At 47.1% G+C, this 16539-nt stretch overlaps 1 protein-coding gene across 1 annotated transcript; it reads left to right on the top strand.

The window, feature by feature from the left end:
• Positions 1-2801: 2801 nt before the first annotated feature.
• LOC126088386 (uncharacterized) lies at positions 2802-14203 on the top strand. Its single transcript, XM_049906525.1, has 2 exons — positions 2802-3073; positions 14002-14203. Exons 1-2 carry the CDS (start codon positions 2802-2804, stop codon positions 14201-14203), a joined length of 474 nt encoding a protein of 157 aa, XP_049762482.1.
• Positions 14204-16539: the final 2336 nt, after the last annotated feature.

Raw genomic sequence — 16539 nt, 5'->3', positions numbered from 1 at the left:
GCAAGTATTGACGGGTGTGAAAATTATCGAACTATCAGTTTAATAAGTCACGCAAAATACTAACACGAATTCTTTACAGACGAATGGAAAACTGGTAAAAGCCGACCTGGGGGAAGATCAGTTGGGATTCCGTAGAAATGTGAGGCAATACTGACCCCACGACTTATCTTAGAAGTCAGATTAAAGAAAGGCAAACCTACGTTTGTAGCATTTGTAGACTTAGAGAAAGCTTTTGGCAATATTGACTGGAATACTCTCTTTCAAATTCTGAAGGTGGCAGGGGTCAAAAACAAGGAACGAAAGGCTATTTACAGTTCGTACAGAAACCGGTTGGCAGTTGTAAGTTGAGGGAGATGAAAAGGAAAAGTGGTTGAAAAGAAAGTGAGACAGAGTTGAAGCCTATGAACAACGTTACTCAAGTCTTTACTATGAATAAGCAGTAAAGTGAACGTCAGAAAAATTTCGCGTAGGAATTAAAATCCATGGAAGAAATAAAAACTTTGAGGTTTGCTGACGACATTATAGTTCTGGCAGAGACAACAAAGGAGCTGGAAGAGCAGTAGAAGGGAATTGACAGTGTCTCGAAAGGAGGATATAAGATGAACCTCAACAAAAGCAAAACGAGGATAATGGTATGCAGCCAAATTAAATCAGGTGATTCTGACGGAATTAGACTAGGAAATGAGACACTTAAAATAGTAGATGAAATTTGCTATTTGGGGAGCAAAATAACTGACGATGGTCGGAGTAGAGAAGATATAAAATTTAGATTGGCAATGGTAGGAAAGCGTTTCTGAAGAAGAGAAATTTGTTAACATCGAGTATAGATTTAAGTGTCAGGAAGTCGTTTCTGAAAGTATTTGTATGGAGTGCAGCCATATATGGAAGTGGAATCAGGACGATAAATATAGACAAGAAGGGAACACAAGCTTTCGAAATGTGTGCTACAGACGAATGCTGAAGATTAGATGGGTAGATCACATAACTAATGAGGAGGTATTGAATAGAATTGGGGAGAAGAGGAGTTTGTGGCACAACTTGACAAGAAGAAGGGATCTATTTTTAGGACATCTTCTGAGGCATCAAGGAATCATCAGTTTAGTATTGGAGGGAAGCGCGGAGGGTAAAAATCGTAGAGGGAGGCACGTATACACTAAACAGATTCAGAAGGTTGTAGGTTGCAGTAATTACTGGGAGATGAAGAAGCTTGCACAGCATAGAGAACTGCATCAAACCAGTCTCTGAACTAAAGACCACAACAACAACAACGGCAAGAACGGAACTGCGGATTGGTTACAGGTTCGAACGCTAATTGTGACTGTTTTACCAGCATCCCTAGAGCTGGCTGCTCCCCTCTTGCTGTTTACCAGTCATCCTCTCAGTCCAGCATGTGGCGTAATCTCTGGCGTGGGTCGATTAGTAAGTCTGATGTCCCACTCAGTGCATCCCTAGCACTCCAATAATACAAACAGTGGATTTCATCACTGAAATCTAATGATTTTGATGACTGCAGTAGTCAGCTTTTATCGCTGTATGTATTGTAAAAGTTGTTAAATAACGTATTTCTTCAAAGCACAGGATTTATTTTCGAAACCCTTGAACAAACTCACATATGACTGTCATAGACATGTTTACAGTCTATTGACAACCTACGTTTTGAAGAATTTCACGAAAATGAAACCACTGTTGGCCTGTTTGCTTCAACACTAACTCACATTCAAGAGACGCTTCACGTCTACACAAAAATTAAGGACGTATGAAACTTTCACACACTGTTTCGCTGCCAAATAACATGGCTCTTAGAAACTGGGATCATCCATAGAAAGCATTGCTACAGTCCAGTACCGAAGATAATGGCAAAAAATAAGAAGTTAGACGAACAGAAAGGACACTGTAATTCAAAGATAATAGTTACACTGAAATCACCGCAATTCATGATGGTCGCCTCGACATTACTAAAGGCGGGACGATGTTCATAATAGGGTGCGCGAACACCACTCGCTACATTCCATGCTCTGCAAAGTTGGTGAGGTGTTCTTGCGGACATACACTCATATGGCGAGAAGTGGGGACGCATAATATAGCCAGTAACAACGTCGAACATGATCGTTTTGGTGGTCCGGGTGTTAAAGCGTGGCCGGCCGCGGTGGCCGAGCGGTTCTGGGCGCTACAGTCTGGAACCGCGCGACCGCTACGGTCGCAGGTGCGAATGCTGCCTCGGGCGTGGGTGTGTGTGATGCCCTTAGGTTAGTTAGGTTTAAGTAGTTCTAAGTTCTAGGCGACTGATGACCACAGAAATTAAGTCCCGTAGTGCTCAGAGACATTTGAACCATTCGTTTTTTTTTTTTTTTTTTGTTAAAGTGTGGAGAAGCACTATGTTGTATTGTCACGCTAACATCCGGATCTATGAACACAGTGCATTCACCGCTCAACGTTATTGTGATCCTGAACTCCTTCCTCATCTTCGTCTTTTCAGGTGTGCATTCTTCAGTGACTCGACTTTTATAGATGAAAATGTATGACTGCAACGAATAGCGCAACTGGAGGAGCTCTTGGAACGAGACGATATTCGGCGAAATGCTGGCTAGCCCTGTCTCTCGTTCCCGTACCCTAGGTGACGTCCTCTCCACCACTAGTTGTTAAATATTACATACGTCAGCAGCTAAACACGCTGCACCGATACCGACGAAAGCAGGCTGCAACGGTAGTGCTGGCGCTGTTGCTTCTCCTGTGGAACGAGTTGTGAGAACCGACGAGGCCGTAAAATCGGCCGCGTCAGCGCCTCCGGCGTGCTGGGGCAGATGTCGGCGGCGGCGGCTGCGGCGGCGGCGGCGGCGGCGGCGGCTGCGGCGGCACTCCACTCTAGTCTGGACTCTATAGAGAACCTGCCGCGCCTCGCCGGGATTTGGGACGGCCGGCAGGCTGTACCCGCGGTGGCGGCCCAGCCGCGGCATCCGATCCGGTCGCGATGGCTATCGCCGCCGCCGCCGCCGCTGCCGCCGCCGCTGCGATCCATTTGTAGCGGGCGGGCGGCGCAGTCGTGCCTGTCGCAGCCGCTACCTGCGGCCACGAGGCGAGCTTAAATCACTTGCTGCGCTCCGGCCGATATCCTATCCGCGGCGTCCAGATTCGCCACGGCTGTTATCGCGATCGAAGGGATGCACGGCTTGCCGTCAACCGTGGGCGTTGACTCCTAAAACCGGCGTCCGCTCTATTTATAGGATCCGCGTGTGCACCGACTCTGGCGAGCAGGTTGCGACCGAAAACAGTAAGGTGGTGAAATACGAGCGGCGTTCCACGTGAACGAAATGTGTGGACAAATGCTCCTGCTGACATGTGATAATTAGTTCCGTCTCTCACTCGCCCAACCTCTCACCTTCTTCCTTCTCTCTCTCTCTCTCTGTCTGTCTCTCTCTCTCACTCACTCACTCATCCTCCCTCGAAAGAGATATTGCAGTTCCATACTTACAGTGCCCAGGGGAACAGCGTGCAGACCCCATGCGCCTTTACACCGCATATGAATGACGCAACATGGCGGCTTCTTGGCTGCGGGTAGTCCTGATCGCAGAGTTACTTCACTTACATTCCGAATGCACCCGCCCGGTTGGCCGTACGGTCTAACGCACGGCTTTCCGGGCGGGAAGGAGCGCCTGGTCCCCGGCACGAATCCGCCCGGCGGATTTGTGTCGAGGTCCGGTGACCCGGCCAGTCTGTGGATGGTTTTTAGGCGGTTTTCCATCTGCCTTGGCGAATGTGGGCTGGTTCCCCTATTCCACCTCAGTTACACTATGTCGGCGATTGCTGCGCAAACAAGTTCTCCACGTACTCGTACACCACCATTACTCTACCACGCAGTCCGCCCCCGGTAGCTGAGTGGTCAGCGCGACAGACTGTCAATCCTAAGGGCCCGGGTTCGATCCCCGGCTGGGTCAGAGATTTTCTCCGCCCAGGGACTGGGTGCTGTGTTGTCCTACTCATTATCATTTCATCCCCATCGACGCGCAAGGCGCCGAAGTGGCGTCAGATCGAAAGACTTGCACCAGGCGAGCGGTCTACCCGACGGGAGGCCCTCGTCACACGCCATCATCATCATCTACCACGCAAACATAGGGGTGTGAGACGTTCCCTGAGGGGTTCACCGGGGTCCGAACCGCTTAATAACCCTGGGTTCGATGTGGGGCGGCGGAGGGGTGAAGTGAACTGCGGTAGTCGTCGTGGGGTTGTGGACCACTACGGCTGCGGCGGGGACGGAGCCTCTCCGTCGTTTCTACGTCCCCGGTTAACTTACGATACAATTCATACATTACGAATGCAGATGATAGTGGAATTATGTTTGCTAGGTCTTCGTTAGTTGATACCAATCTGAATCTGAAAATGGTCCGTCAACTGAAGGAATGAACTCAGCATCTGTTAAAAGAATTTACGTGACATCTTCTACAACAGCCGATATTGCCACAGGTGACACCCCGTTACTTTTAAAGCACAAATGCAGCGAGAGAGCGTTGTCCAAGGCAAGGCGAGGCTACTCCAACCAAGAGCCATAATACGGCGTGTGCAGAAAGACAACGCACCCACTCACCGTACACAACTAGCACCACAGCACAAGACGACCAGAGTCACATGTTAACGATGGTTTACATGAAATGTATTTGGAGTTTCAAATCTGGACAACCGTCTGCTGTATAATGGAATGACGACAATGAAAATTTCTGCCGAACCGTCAGGTGTATAACGGAACGACGACAGTGAAAATTTCTGCCGAACTGGGCCAAAAAGGTAGTGGGAGAAAAGACAGCATCACCCCGCTCTACACTGTTGTCAGATTTACTTAAGACGGCTGATCCAAGATGACAGCTTTAGCTGTGGCAACGTTGCAGTGGTTTCATGGCGGGAAGCTCAAATTTTGGCGGGAAAATAGGCCGATTGAGCTACCTCCACGAACCTAATCCCACTCCTTCCTCTCCACTCCACTTCCCTGCTCCCCTCTCCCCCCAAAAAACGTAAGTACATGCACTGTATACAGTCGCAACATTAGATATTTCCCACGAAGTCGGTCGGTCATCCACTGCAGCGACCGGTCACAAGTCAACTACCACCTCACACACTTGCCTGTGCGCGATCAGAGCGCCCTCCACGGTCAGCCGTCACTCTCCATACTAGTGTACAAGGGCTGGGCTGGTTCTACCAGCACAAAGGTGTTACTGTTTCTGGCCCCGACCTGCTTGGTAGTTTGCTGCCGTGCTTTCTACACTCATCTCCAGACTAGAACATATGTATTTTCACGTGGTTTGCCACACAATTTATGCGATAGTTGCCGATATCAAGCACGTAGCAGTATGGTTCCGATCGCTTGCACACATCACTCCAATGACAGAGTGGAGATTATATCTCTAGAAACCCGAAACTTTAGTGAGGTGGAGTGAGGTGGTACGCGCTGCAAACCACTGAGTAACTAGAAACTTACCTCATTTGCTTATATCTTTACGTGAAAACTTGGAAAAGTGGAGGGAACTGGTAGCTACACTCGTATTTTTAGTGACTACTGATGTCAATGAGATAACCGTCCAAATTATCAAATGGTTCAAATGGCTCTGAGCATTATGGGACTCAACTTATGAGGTCATTAGTCCCCTAGAACTTAGAACTAGTTAAACCTAACTAACCTAAGGACATCACACACATCCATGCCAGAGGCAGGATTCGAACCTGCGACCGTAGCGGTCTCGCGGTTCCAGACTGCAGCACCTAGAACCGCACGGCCACTTCGGCCGGTTCCAAATTATCCTTGTACTTTATAAAGTCAACTATGGCGTTCCTTATATCTGTAGAACTGGAAAAGTCTCACCTGTTTTTCACCATCCAGATGCACATAATAAATATCGCAACCGATGTTCTCTCAAAAAAATAAAGACGGGAAATGAGCAGAATCAGTCGCCCTGTCAGTTTTCATGGGAGGGAGTAATTGTGCAGCACAAACACAGGTTCATATCGAATCTTCTCAAATTTCCCCAGATACTCGTAAAAAACGCTGTCACGAAGCCTGATCAACACGTATTGAGTATTAGTCCGCAATTCACCCGCCTAGAGGGCGACACAGTTTGGTACCTGCATTCTCGTACACCAGCCTCTCCAGTTTGGGTGGTCCCTGCCACAAATGTCAACCGTTCCCGCCACATGCTGCCTCCGCCATACGCACCCCGCCTGTCAGGCAGAATCGTACTAGGAAACCATCCACATTTTTATCACTACTCTTACAATTAAACGTTACGATTGTAGCCTTAATCTGATGACATTCGACAATGAGCGATGTGTCGAAATACCCCCTCCTGACGACTGTGGCTCTAGAAATATCAAAATCTGTAGCATTATTATGACTGGACATAATTATCCACGTGAAAAAATCTTTTACGGCTATTGCATTTTTCTACTTTAAAACCATACCTTCCTTACGACAGGACATTGTCATTTTCTTTGCACATGTCGGACCACTGAAAACAGTTTGTGTGTGTGAATGCCTAAGGGACAAAACTGCTGAGGTCATCGGTCTCTAGACTAACACACTACTTAAACTAACTTACACGAACTTATGCTAAGAACAGCACACACTCATACCTGAGGGAGGACTCCGAACCGCCGACAGGAGGGGACACGCAATCAGTGACATGGCGCCTCTAACCGAGCGGCGCTGAAAACAGTACACATGCTTTATAGGCCTGCTGATCACAGAAAATCTATCACACATCCCCTACCACGCATAAAACTTTGCCAATAACTGTATATTGGTGACACAAAAAATATTGAGCGATAATCCGGGATGGATGGGCATGTCTCATTTGTTTTTCTTGCGAGTGGTACCAGTGTATCTTAGGGAGAGGGACATAAAAGTCTTATAAGCACCAGCTATTAAAAAAAAAAAAACACGATCACAACGACTGTGTTAGGTGTCGCCCTGCATCAAAAGTAGTCTTGGTTCGACCGACGCAGACAAGTATCGCTAACTATATCCATGTTAGAAACTGTACAAGCTTTATAAATCGAGATATGCTATTTCCTCCGAATGAAGTGGTTTTCCATACAAATACCGCGACATTGAATATAAACGGTTGAGCCGTGACTTCCTGCGATGCTCTCGGCACGATAGTTTCTCTGTCGAAGTTACGCGCTTTGCGGCGTCCTGGTTGGTTAGCGCCCTCGTAAGTAGACGGCCGCGGCTCGCGCGGACTCGGTCGGGGTCACTGATGGAGAATCGGTCGGCGGCAGAGACGGAGAGAAGACAGCGCACGGAACGTCTCGAGTAGTCAGTCGGCGCGTGGTGTGCTGCGAGGACGCCCGGTGTTGACATTCCGGCGACTGAGCCTGACGCCAAGCGGAACTGGAGTGCGGAAGCAGTCACTGGTCAACGAAGTCTCTGCTTATGAGTCGTATCTATCTCGATTCCTGAGGAGAGCGCGGGAGTTTACCCTGGTGTGTATGTTAACAGCGAGCTCCTGGTGAGCCATTTTGAGGTGGAACATTTGGATCTGACTGCTCCGTGTAGCAACTTTGATTTTCGCCAGTTATTCCTTAAACACTTGGACGTGGATCCGGGATACTTGGTATTGCAAGTCCATGTAACTGCGCTATGCACTGGTTCGGTTGCATTTATCTGTAATTACAAGTATGGCCGATATTCGGCGATTCCTTTTTTAATTATTATTGTTAATATGTTAAGTGGTTAATTTTATTCTCTGTATAAAACTTCAGCCACTAATTTAAACCGGAATTGCAAACTTCTGCCGGAGTGGCCGAGCGGTTCTAGGCGCTACAGTCTAGAACCGCGCGACCGCTACGGTCGCAGGTTCGAATCCTGCCTCGGGCATGGATGTGTGTGATGTCCTTAGGTTATTTAGGTTTAAGTAGTTCTAAGTTCTAGGGGACTGATGACCTTAGAAGTTAAGTCCCATAGTGCTCAGAGAAATTTGAACCACTTTTTTGCAAACTTCTACCATGTTGGCAACTATAATAGTAACAATTTTGCAACGTCAAACGGTGCTTTGGTATTTAAGGTTGTGTGCGGCTTGTCTGGTCATTACCACCTTGACCTTGTTGATGAGGTCCCATACTCGGAGGACCGTAGGGAACGACGCGGGAGACCCGCACCGCCGACTGGTTGTAGCGGAGGTGGTTTGCCATTGCCTTCCTCCGACCGTAATGGGGATGAATGTTGATGATGAAGACAACAAAACAACATCCACTCATCCTGAGGCAGGGAAGAGCCCTAACCCCACCGAGTTTCGAACCCGGGACCTCTTGCGCAGGAAGCGAGAACGCTACCGCAAGACCATGAGCTGCGGACTGAGCTTGTTGTGCTTTATAAATTTATCAAGTGAAATTTTACATCATTGGAGATTGTTTAATGAACCATTGCTTTAATAGTAAATGCGGTTGTCACACTATAAGGTTTAACATCTCTTCCTGCATTTGGCGCTACTCAGTGCTTGGCTGTTGGTTTTAGTATTTTAGTGAACTTTGTAATAATACTGGGTTTGTGTGTTCTAGAAGACGTTATTGGTGTGCGCAGGCCCTGCTGTCTGTTGTTGCCACTTGAGCTCAAGAGCACGGAATTCAGACGCGCGGCCGATGTGAACGCCAAACGTCGAGAAGGCGCTGACTGCTGTGTAGATCTTTCACACTATCATAGCATTGTAGTGCCGAATGTTTTCCATAATAGTTAATTCACGTATTTATGAGATCTTGCTATCTGAGTATTTTTGAAACCTAATAGCTTTTAGAAATTGTTGTTTTTCAAATTCACATGGACTGATAATTCACTTAATTTTACAACTAGTTATCTCAGATCTGCAGTTATGTTCAAAATTGGTTCAAATGGCTCTGAGCACTATGGGACTTAACATCTATGGTCATCAGTCCCCTAGAACTTAGAACTACTTAAACCTAACTAACCTAAGGACATCACACAACACCCAGTCATCACGAGGCAGAGAAAATCCCTGACCCCGCCGGGAATCGAACCCGGGAACCCGGGCGTGGGAAGCGAGAACGCTACCGCACGACCACGAGCTGCGGACTGCAGTTATGTTAAAGTTAAATTTGTTTAAAGTAATTTTTTTATTAAAGTTGGAGTCATAAGGCTGTTTTTATTTAAATTTTTTCCAATTATTCTCATTGCTTTTAAATAATTGAATAATTGGTGTAGGTCACCACGATTTGAAGTTGCTAATTAATCGTTGTGTTGTTACCAGTGCTCTGCTTTAATTAACGTGGTGTAAATAAGTTTTTGTATCCTCAAATCGGGTCAGCAGCCCATGTACCCTGCTTACCAATCCAATACCTTACCAACGGTGTGTATTGTAAACGGTGCGTGTACACTCCTGGAAATTGAAATAAGAACACCGTGAATTCATTGTCCCAGGAAGGGGAAACTTTATTGACACATTCCTGGGGTCAGATACATCACATGATCACACTGACAGAACCACAGGCACATAGACACAGGCAACAGAGCATGCACAATGTCGGCACTAGTACAGTGTATATCCACCTTTCGCAGCAATGCAGGCTGCTATTCTCCCATGGAGACGATCGTAGAGATGCTGGATGTAGTCCTGTGGAACGGCTTGCCATGCCATTTCCACCTGGCGCCTCAGTTGGACCAGCGTTCGTGCTGGACGTGCAGACCGCGTGAGACGACGCTTCATCCAGTCTCAAACATGCTCAATGGGGGACAGATCCTGAGATCTTGCTGGCCAGGGTAGTTGACTTACACCTTCTAGAGCACGTTGGGTGGCACGGGATACATGCGGACGTGCATTGTCCTGTTGGAACAGCAAGTTCCCTTGCCGGTCTAGGAATGGTAGAACGATGGGTTCGATGACGGTTTGGATGTACCGTGCACTATTCAGTGTCCCCTCGACGATCACCAGTGGTGTACGGCCAGTGTAGGAGATCGCTCCCCACACCATGATGCCGGGTGTTGGCCCTGTGTGCCTCGGTCGTATGCAGTCCTGATTGTGGCGCTCACCTGCACGGCGCCAAACACGCATACGACCATCATTGGCACCAAGGCAGAAGCGACTCTCATCGCTGAAGACGACACGTCTCCATTCGTCCCTCCATTCACGCCTGTCGCGACACCACTGGAGGCGGGCTGCACGATGTTGGGGCGTGAGCGGAAGACGGCCTAACGGTGTGCGGGACCGTAGCCCAGCTTCATGGAGACGGTTGCGAATGGTCCTCGCCGATACCCCAGGAGCAACAGTGTCCCTAATTTGCTGGGAAGTGGCGGTGCGGTCCCCTACGGCACTGCGTAGGATCCTACGGTCTTGGCGTGCATCCGTGCGTCGCTGCGGTCCGGTCCCTGGTCGACGGGCACGTGCACCTTCCGCCGACCACTGGCGACAACATCGATGTACTGTGGAGACCTCACGCCCCACGTGTTGAGCAATTCGGCGGTACGTCCACCCGGCCTCCCGCATGCCCACTATACGCCCTCGCTCAAAGTCCGTCAACTGCACATACGGTTCACGTCCACGCTGTCGCGGCATGCTACCAGTGTTAAAGACTGCGATGGAGCTCCGTATGCCACGGCAAACTGGCTGACACTGACGGCGGCGGTGCACAAATGCTGCGCAGCTAGCGCCATTCGACGGCCAACACCGCGGTTCCTGGTGTGTCCGCTGTGCCGTGCGTGTGATCATTGCTTGTACAGCCCTCTCGCAGTGTCCGGAGCAAGTATGGTGGGTCTGACACACCGGTGTCAATGTGTTCTTTTTTCCATTTCCAGGAGTGTATTAACATACCGAAAGTGCAGGTGCACGGCGCCAGTGGTGTAAGCTCGTAATAATATCACTAAATGTAGAAAGTGATTCGGCTAAGGAACGTGGTATTAAGCCGGTATTTGCAACTCCCTCATGCCGCCGCTAGATATTTCTAATACTAACAAACAGTATTTGTAACGCATTCTGTCCCCAGGTTCTTCGATATATCCACTGGATTATAGGCGAGGGTGGATGATGCTTCATCGAGAATGATCACATACAGCATGGTGTGCTATGCAACGAAACACAAAAATGCAATGCTAGTTTGAGGTCGCAAGAAATATACAAAATCCTAAGACCAATACACAGGCGTTTCAGATCTACAGTGTTACGCTTTACTGTCTGCGATTTGGAATCAAGCCTTTCCATTTGACCACATACCTATGTTGGATCCTACAGAGATATCTTCTAATGATTACGGCCACCAGTGAGTCATATTCGTGGTACTCTCATATCTCGAAATGAGTCACCTTTTTTGAACTTATCTGCTACAATAAAACTTCATAGTGGTTTTAGACAGCCCTCTGTCTCTGCCCCGCCTTCCCTGCAGCTTTGTCCATGGTTTAGTCGCCATTTAAGTCGGAACTGAAGAGGAGGCGGAGAGCGCTATATCTAAGACCTTCTGAAACCCATGGAGAAACAGTGTGTGCTGATTAATGCGACAGTGGCGTCTTTTTTGACCACTCGGAGGAAGTTGGAACATTTTGTCGTAGCTCTACCAGGCCAGGCCAGCGCCAAACGAAGCTTTCTATTGCAACATGAGGTAATAGAAAAAGACAGAACAAGCTGTTACGGGAAATGGAAGAAGGATGATGAGTTCCCTATTGCAGTGCAGTGCGTCTCCACTATCATCGTTATTTTATACCAACCAACAGAGAAAAACATCTACGAACTATAAAAACTCTTCTAACGTCACCTGTTAGAGAACCCGATAAGGTTTTTACTGCACCTCTCTTTCCTGTTACACATATATCGAAAACAAATACCGTCTGTATGCTGGCCGGCCGCTGTGGCCGAGTGGCTCTAGGTGCTTCAGTCCGGAACCGCGATGCTGCTACGGTCGCAGGTTCGAATCCTGTCTCGGGCGTGGATGTGGGTGTTGTTCTTAGGTTAGTTAGGTTTTAAGTCTAGGGGACTGATGACCTCAGATGTTTAGTCCCATAGTGCTCAGAACCATTTTCTGTATGCTGGCATCGAGCATATATGGCGATCCTATTAAATATACAGAGAGCAGGTGGCCAGTGATCGAAGTCACCTGCAGAAACCAGTGTAAAGTTTCACTGCCTGTACTGTAGGAGGACCACGCGATCACTGTTTCGGTGCTGGTCATCCCTGGAAGGTACTGCCTCTCCACCAAGACTCTCTCTCCATCTCAAACAAGTGATGTCAGTCAATTATTATGTGGTAATCAACAGTGTACCTGTGGACAGATGTGATGGAAAAAAAGGTCTTTTTATGTACTGTAATAAGCATCACAGTTGACAGTGCGATCAATTTTAGCAGTTTTACCAGCTTTTTTCCGTAATTTTAGCGTCGACGAGTGACATATGAGCGTGCTTCCCATTTTCTGTATCATCGCTAAACCACCTCCCCACTAATTTGCGAGTACCGTATACTAGACTAAGTATGTAGATAGATGACTGTGCAGTATGTCCATCCATTGTGAATTCTCGAACATATACCAAAGTATACGAGACAGAGTCCTATACCGATCTACATATTTCTATCACTTCGAAAATAGTGCGGAATTTACGATTACGATTGCCCATCTTTTTTTTTAAGTTTTACTGTTGTAGTCCAGTTTCTGGTAATGGTTTATGCAAAATGATCTATTATGAGAAATTTACAGCTTGGTTGGCATTCGACAGTAGTATGACGTTTTTAACGATTACTGGTAATGACATGGCTTTTCCTGCCTTCCCAGCAAGCTGTAGGTCAGTGTTTTTCTGTTTTGTAACCTATTATGAAATTAAACATAGAAATTACTTACGTGTTATTTATTTATATTTATAATTCTTATACATTTTCTGTCGCCACCTAATGTTCTGTATATACTTTAATTTTATCGTTGTTCTGTTATTTACATTTACACCGTTCTATGTGTCTAAAAGTCAGGATGTATACAAATTCAGTGTTGTTTCTTCCGACTTCAGCTTAAATCTTTTGGCAGTTTCATTGTCGATTTCTCCAAATTGAATTTTTTTGGCAATCTTGTGCTTTTTTAAAAAAGTCGATGTATTTTCGACGATGTCGATACTTTTTGGTCAAATTCGAATTTTTGTCAAATTATGTCTTTTTTTGGCCATATTCGATCTTACTTTTTGCCACTTTAAGTGTCTGTTCTTCGCCAAAGTTGGTATTGTTTTGACCGTATTCAGTACAGTTTCTTGCGAAACTTGCTGTCGATTTTGCTGTCTTTTTTGCTAAAGTTTGTGTTACTTTTTTATTTTTTGTGACTACCGATGATTTTTTGCCAAATATTGCCTTTTGCCAACTTCGGTGTCATTTTTACCTAATTCAGTGTCGTTTTTGCTATATTCGATGTCATTTTTGGAAAATTCGGTCTTTTTTGTCAAATTCGGTGTTTTTTCGTCGTCACATCGAAGTCCGTTACACGGGAAATGACCTATCATTTTTAAGATTACACATGGGCCTCAGTCTTGCGGAGATTAGAAGTCAAAATGCAGTTTTAACATTCAGTGACTTTTAGATACGAGTATTAGTTAGCTGCCGTCCTCAGATTTATGACATGTTTGTATGGCAAAATTTCGAACTTCGCAATTTCTCGTAAAACTCTCCGATTTCACAAAAACTCGGTAGTTTCGTGTTAAAAATGGTTCAAATGGCTCTGAGCACTATGGGACTCAACATCTGTGGTCATAAGTCCCTTAGAACTTAGAACTACTTAAACCTAACCAACCTAAGGACATCACACACATCCATGCCCGGGGCAGGATTCGAACCTGCGACCGTAGCGGTCACGCGGTGCCAGACTGAAGCGCCTTTAACCGCACGGCCACACCGGCCGGCAGTTTCGTGTTATTTTTCGCCCTATTATTTCCGCGGAATTTTCTGGTCCGTAGCTATTGGTATTGGATTTCTGATACAAATGTATAACAAATTATTTTGAATGTATTTAATGTTACGTTTTATGTGATTATTTACCGATCACCTGAATTTTCAGCTGTGGTCATCACTGGCCACCTGCCACACTTCTTGAGGTGGAACAGCGCTGCCGAGCTTCCCGCATTCCGCAGCCGGGTCCGGCCGCTGCTGTTGGCACGAGGCGAGGGGACGCGAGTCGTGACCGGGCGCCACTACCTGTACCTGTACCTGTACCTGCAGCTGTAGCTGTAGTCGCGGCGGCGGCTGTGCTGCCGTCTTAACGAGTCGTCCGCCCCGCCGGCCGGCAAAATGCCGCGCCGCGCCGCGCCGCTGTAATTGCTTGTTGCGCCCGAAGCCGCCTGCCGCCCGATGGCGCCACCGTCGAACCGCGCCTCGGTGTCTATAGCCGCCCAGTTTCTGTTGCCAACCAAACTGATATTTCATTGGGAGCAATTTGGGCTACGAGATCCTCCACTGAATGACTGAGGGAGACTATTAACCATAATAAATGTGACAAAATACGGTGTCGGGAAAAGAAATTGGTACAACCTTTTAGAGGTGTCCAATTCACTGAAGATTTATTGTTGCAACAGTGCATATGGAGTACATCAAATGATTACATTTAAAGATCAATAGCACAAGCGGTTCTGTGGTACCCCCGCATTAGTACATGGTGTAGTATCCACAGGCGGCAATGCAGGCGCTGATTCTGGCATCCAGTCGACCGTACATATGGCGAATGCTGTTCAGGGATACGCTACGCCACGCCTGCTCGAGCTGTTCATGTAGTTCGTAAGAGTTGTTGGCTGACGAGACGCACGAGTAACTTTTCGTCCCGTCATACTCCACACGTGATAAACTGAAGAAAAGTCTGGGAATCATGCTGGCCAGGGATGTTGCTACACGTCTTGCAGAGCACAGCGAGTTTCACGGACAGTGTGTGGTCGACAATTATCCTGTTGGAACAACACATTACCTTCCTGTTGCAAGAACGCCGAAAGAACGGATCTAACAACATTCTGCATGTATCGAGAGCTGATTAGAGTCCCCATCCCCCTCCCAAGAAAAACAGAGGTGAACAAGGGTTGCAACTTTTGCATCCCAGTCCTTAAGATCTGGGATGCGGCTAATGCGACCCGGACGAATGCACCCAGCGAGGCAGCGCTCACTACGTCTACGCCGTACGCTCAGACGACCATCATTTTCGTGCAGACAGAATCTACTCTCATCGTTGAATACGACGGCCCCCCATTGCGTCCTTCAAGTGATTCTCTGACAGCATCAGTTAAGTTGTGCACGTCGATGTTGTGGCGTGAGTGGAAGACGGGCTAGAGAGATGTCTGCCCATTTCCCACTGCTAATTCGCAAGGGTTCTTGTTGGCACGTCTGGGCTCACAAGCCCTTGTAGCTGTGCTGTTGTAGCTGTACGATCTGTCAAAGCTTCCCTTACAATACGACGATCCTGGCAGGTGTCTATGCTGCATAGACCTGCAGAACCTCCTCTGCGGGTGTGAGAATGTTCACGTGACTACTGATACCTGCATCGTTGCACAACTGACGTAGCACGTCCAACTTGTGAGGCAATTATCTGAAAGGATCGTCCCGCCCATAATTTGATCCCTTTAAAACTTTCTCAGTTGGCTGTAAGAAGCACGGGTGCGTCTTCGTAGCTTAGCTGCGTGCTTGTTTCAAACTTTTGCACCACACTGAACCTTCCGACGTTGAGCGTTCCCTGTTACGTGGTAGACACAGATGGCGCCATGGTAGCTGTGCCACTACGCTATTTGTCGGCAGACGAAGCTGAACCCATTATCAGCATGTCTGTTATCTCCCAGTTGGGATATTCCGTCGTTGTTGTTGTTGTGGTCTTCAGTCCTGAGACTGGTTTGATACAGCTCTCCATGCTACTCTACCCTGTGCAAGCTGCTTCATCTCCCAGTACCTACTGCAACCTACATCCTTCTGAATCTGCTTAGTGTATTCATCTCTTGGTCTCCCTCTACGATTTTTACCCTCCACGCTGCCCTCCAACACTAAATTGGTGATCCCTTGATGCCTCAGAACATATCCTACCAACCGATCCCTTCTTCTGGTCAAGTTGTGCCACAAACTTCTCTTCTCCCCGATCCTATTCAGTACTTCCTCATTAGTTATGTGATCTACCCATCTAATCTTCAGCATTCTTCTGTAGCACCACATTTCGGAAGCTTCTATTCTCTTCTTGTCCAAACTATTTATCGTCCATGTTTCACTTCCATACATGGCTACACTCCATACAAATACTTTCAGAAACGTCTACCTCAGCATCAGCCGACTTAATTCGACTATATTCCATTATCCTCGTTTTGCTTTTGATGATGTTAATCTTATATCCTTCTTTCAAGACACTGTCCATTCCGTTCAACTGCTCTTCCAAGTCCTTTGCTGTCTCTGACAGAATTACAATGTCATCGGCGAACCTCAACGTTTTTATTTCTTCTCCATGGATTTTAATACCTACTCCGAATTTTTCTTTTGTTTCCTTTACTGCTTGCTCAATATACAGATTGAATAACATCGGGGAGAGGCGATATTCCGTCATCGTATCAAAATTGACGTCGTCTTTTCAGGGGTATTA

This window comes from Schistocerca cancellata, chromosome 6, assembly GCF_023864275.1.
Source record: "Schistocerca cancellata isolate TAMUIC-IGC-003103 chromosome 6, iqSchCanc2.1, whole genome shotgun sequence".
Classification (NCBI taxonomy): domain Eukaryota; kingdom Metazoa; phylum Arthropoda; class Insecta; order Orthoptera; family Acrididae; genus Schistocerca; species Schistocerca cancellata.
Note: the sequence above shows the minus strand (reverse complement) of the source record. Positions and strands in the feature narration are given on the sequence as shown.

Bases quoted from the DNA above. Each gene is read 5' to 3' on its own strand.
- LOC126088386 (XM_049906525.1), top strand. From the start codon at position 2,802: ATGTCGGCGGCGGCGGCTGCGGCGGCGGCGGCGGCGGCGGCGGCTGCG. The intron at 3,074-14,001 runs GCGAGCTTAAAT...CTGAATTTTCAG, and splicing joins CCGCTACCTGCGGCCACGAG to CTGTGGTCATCACTGGCCAC.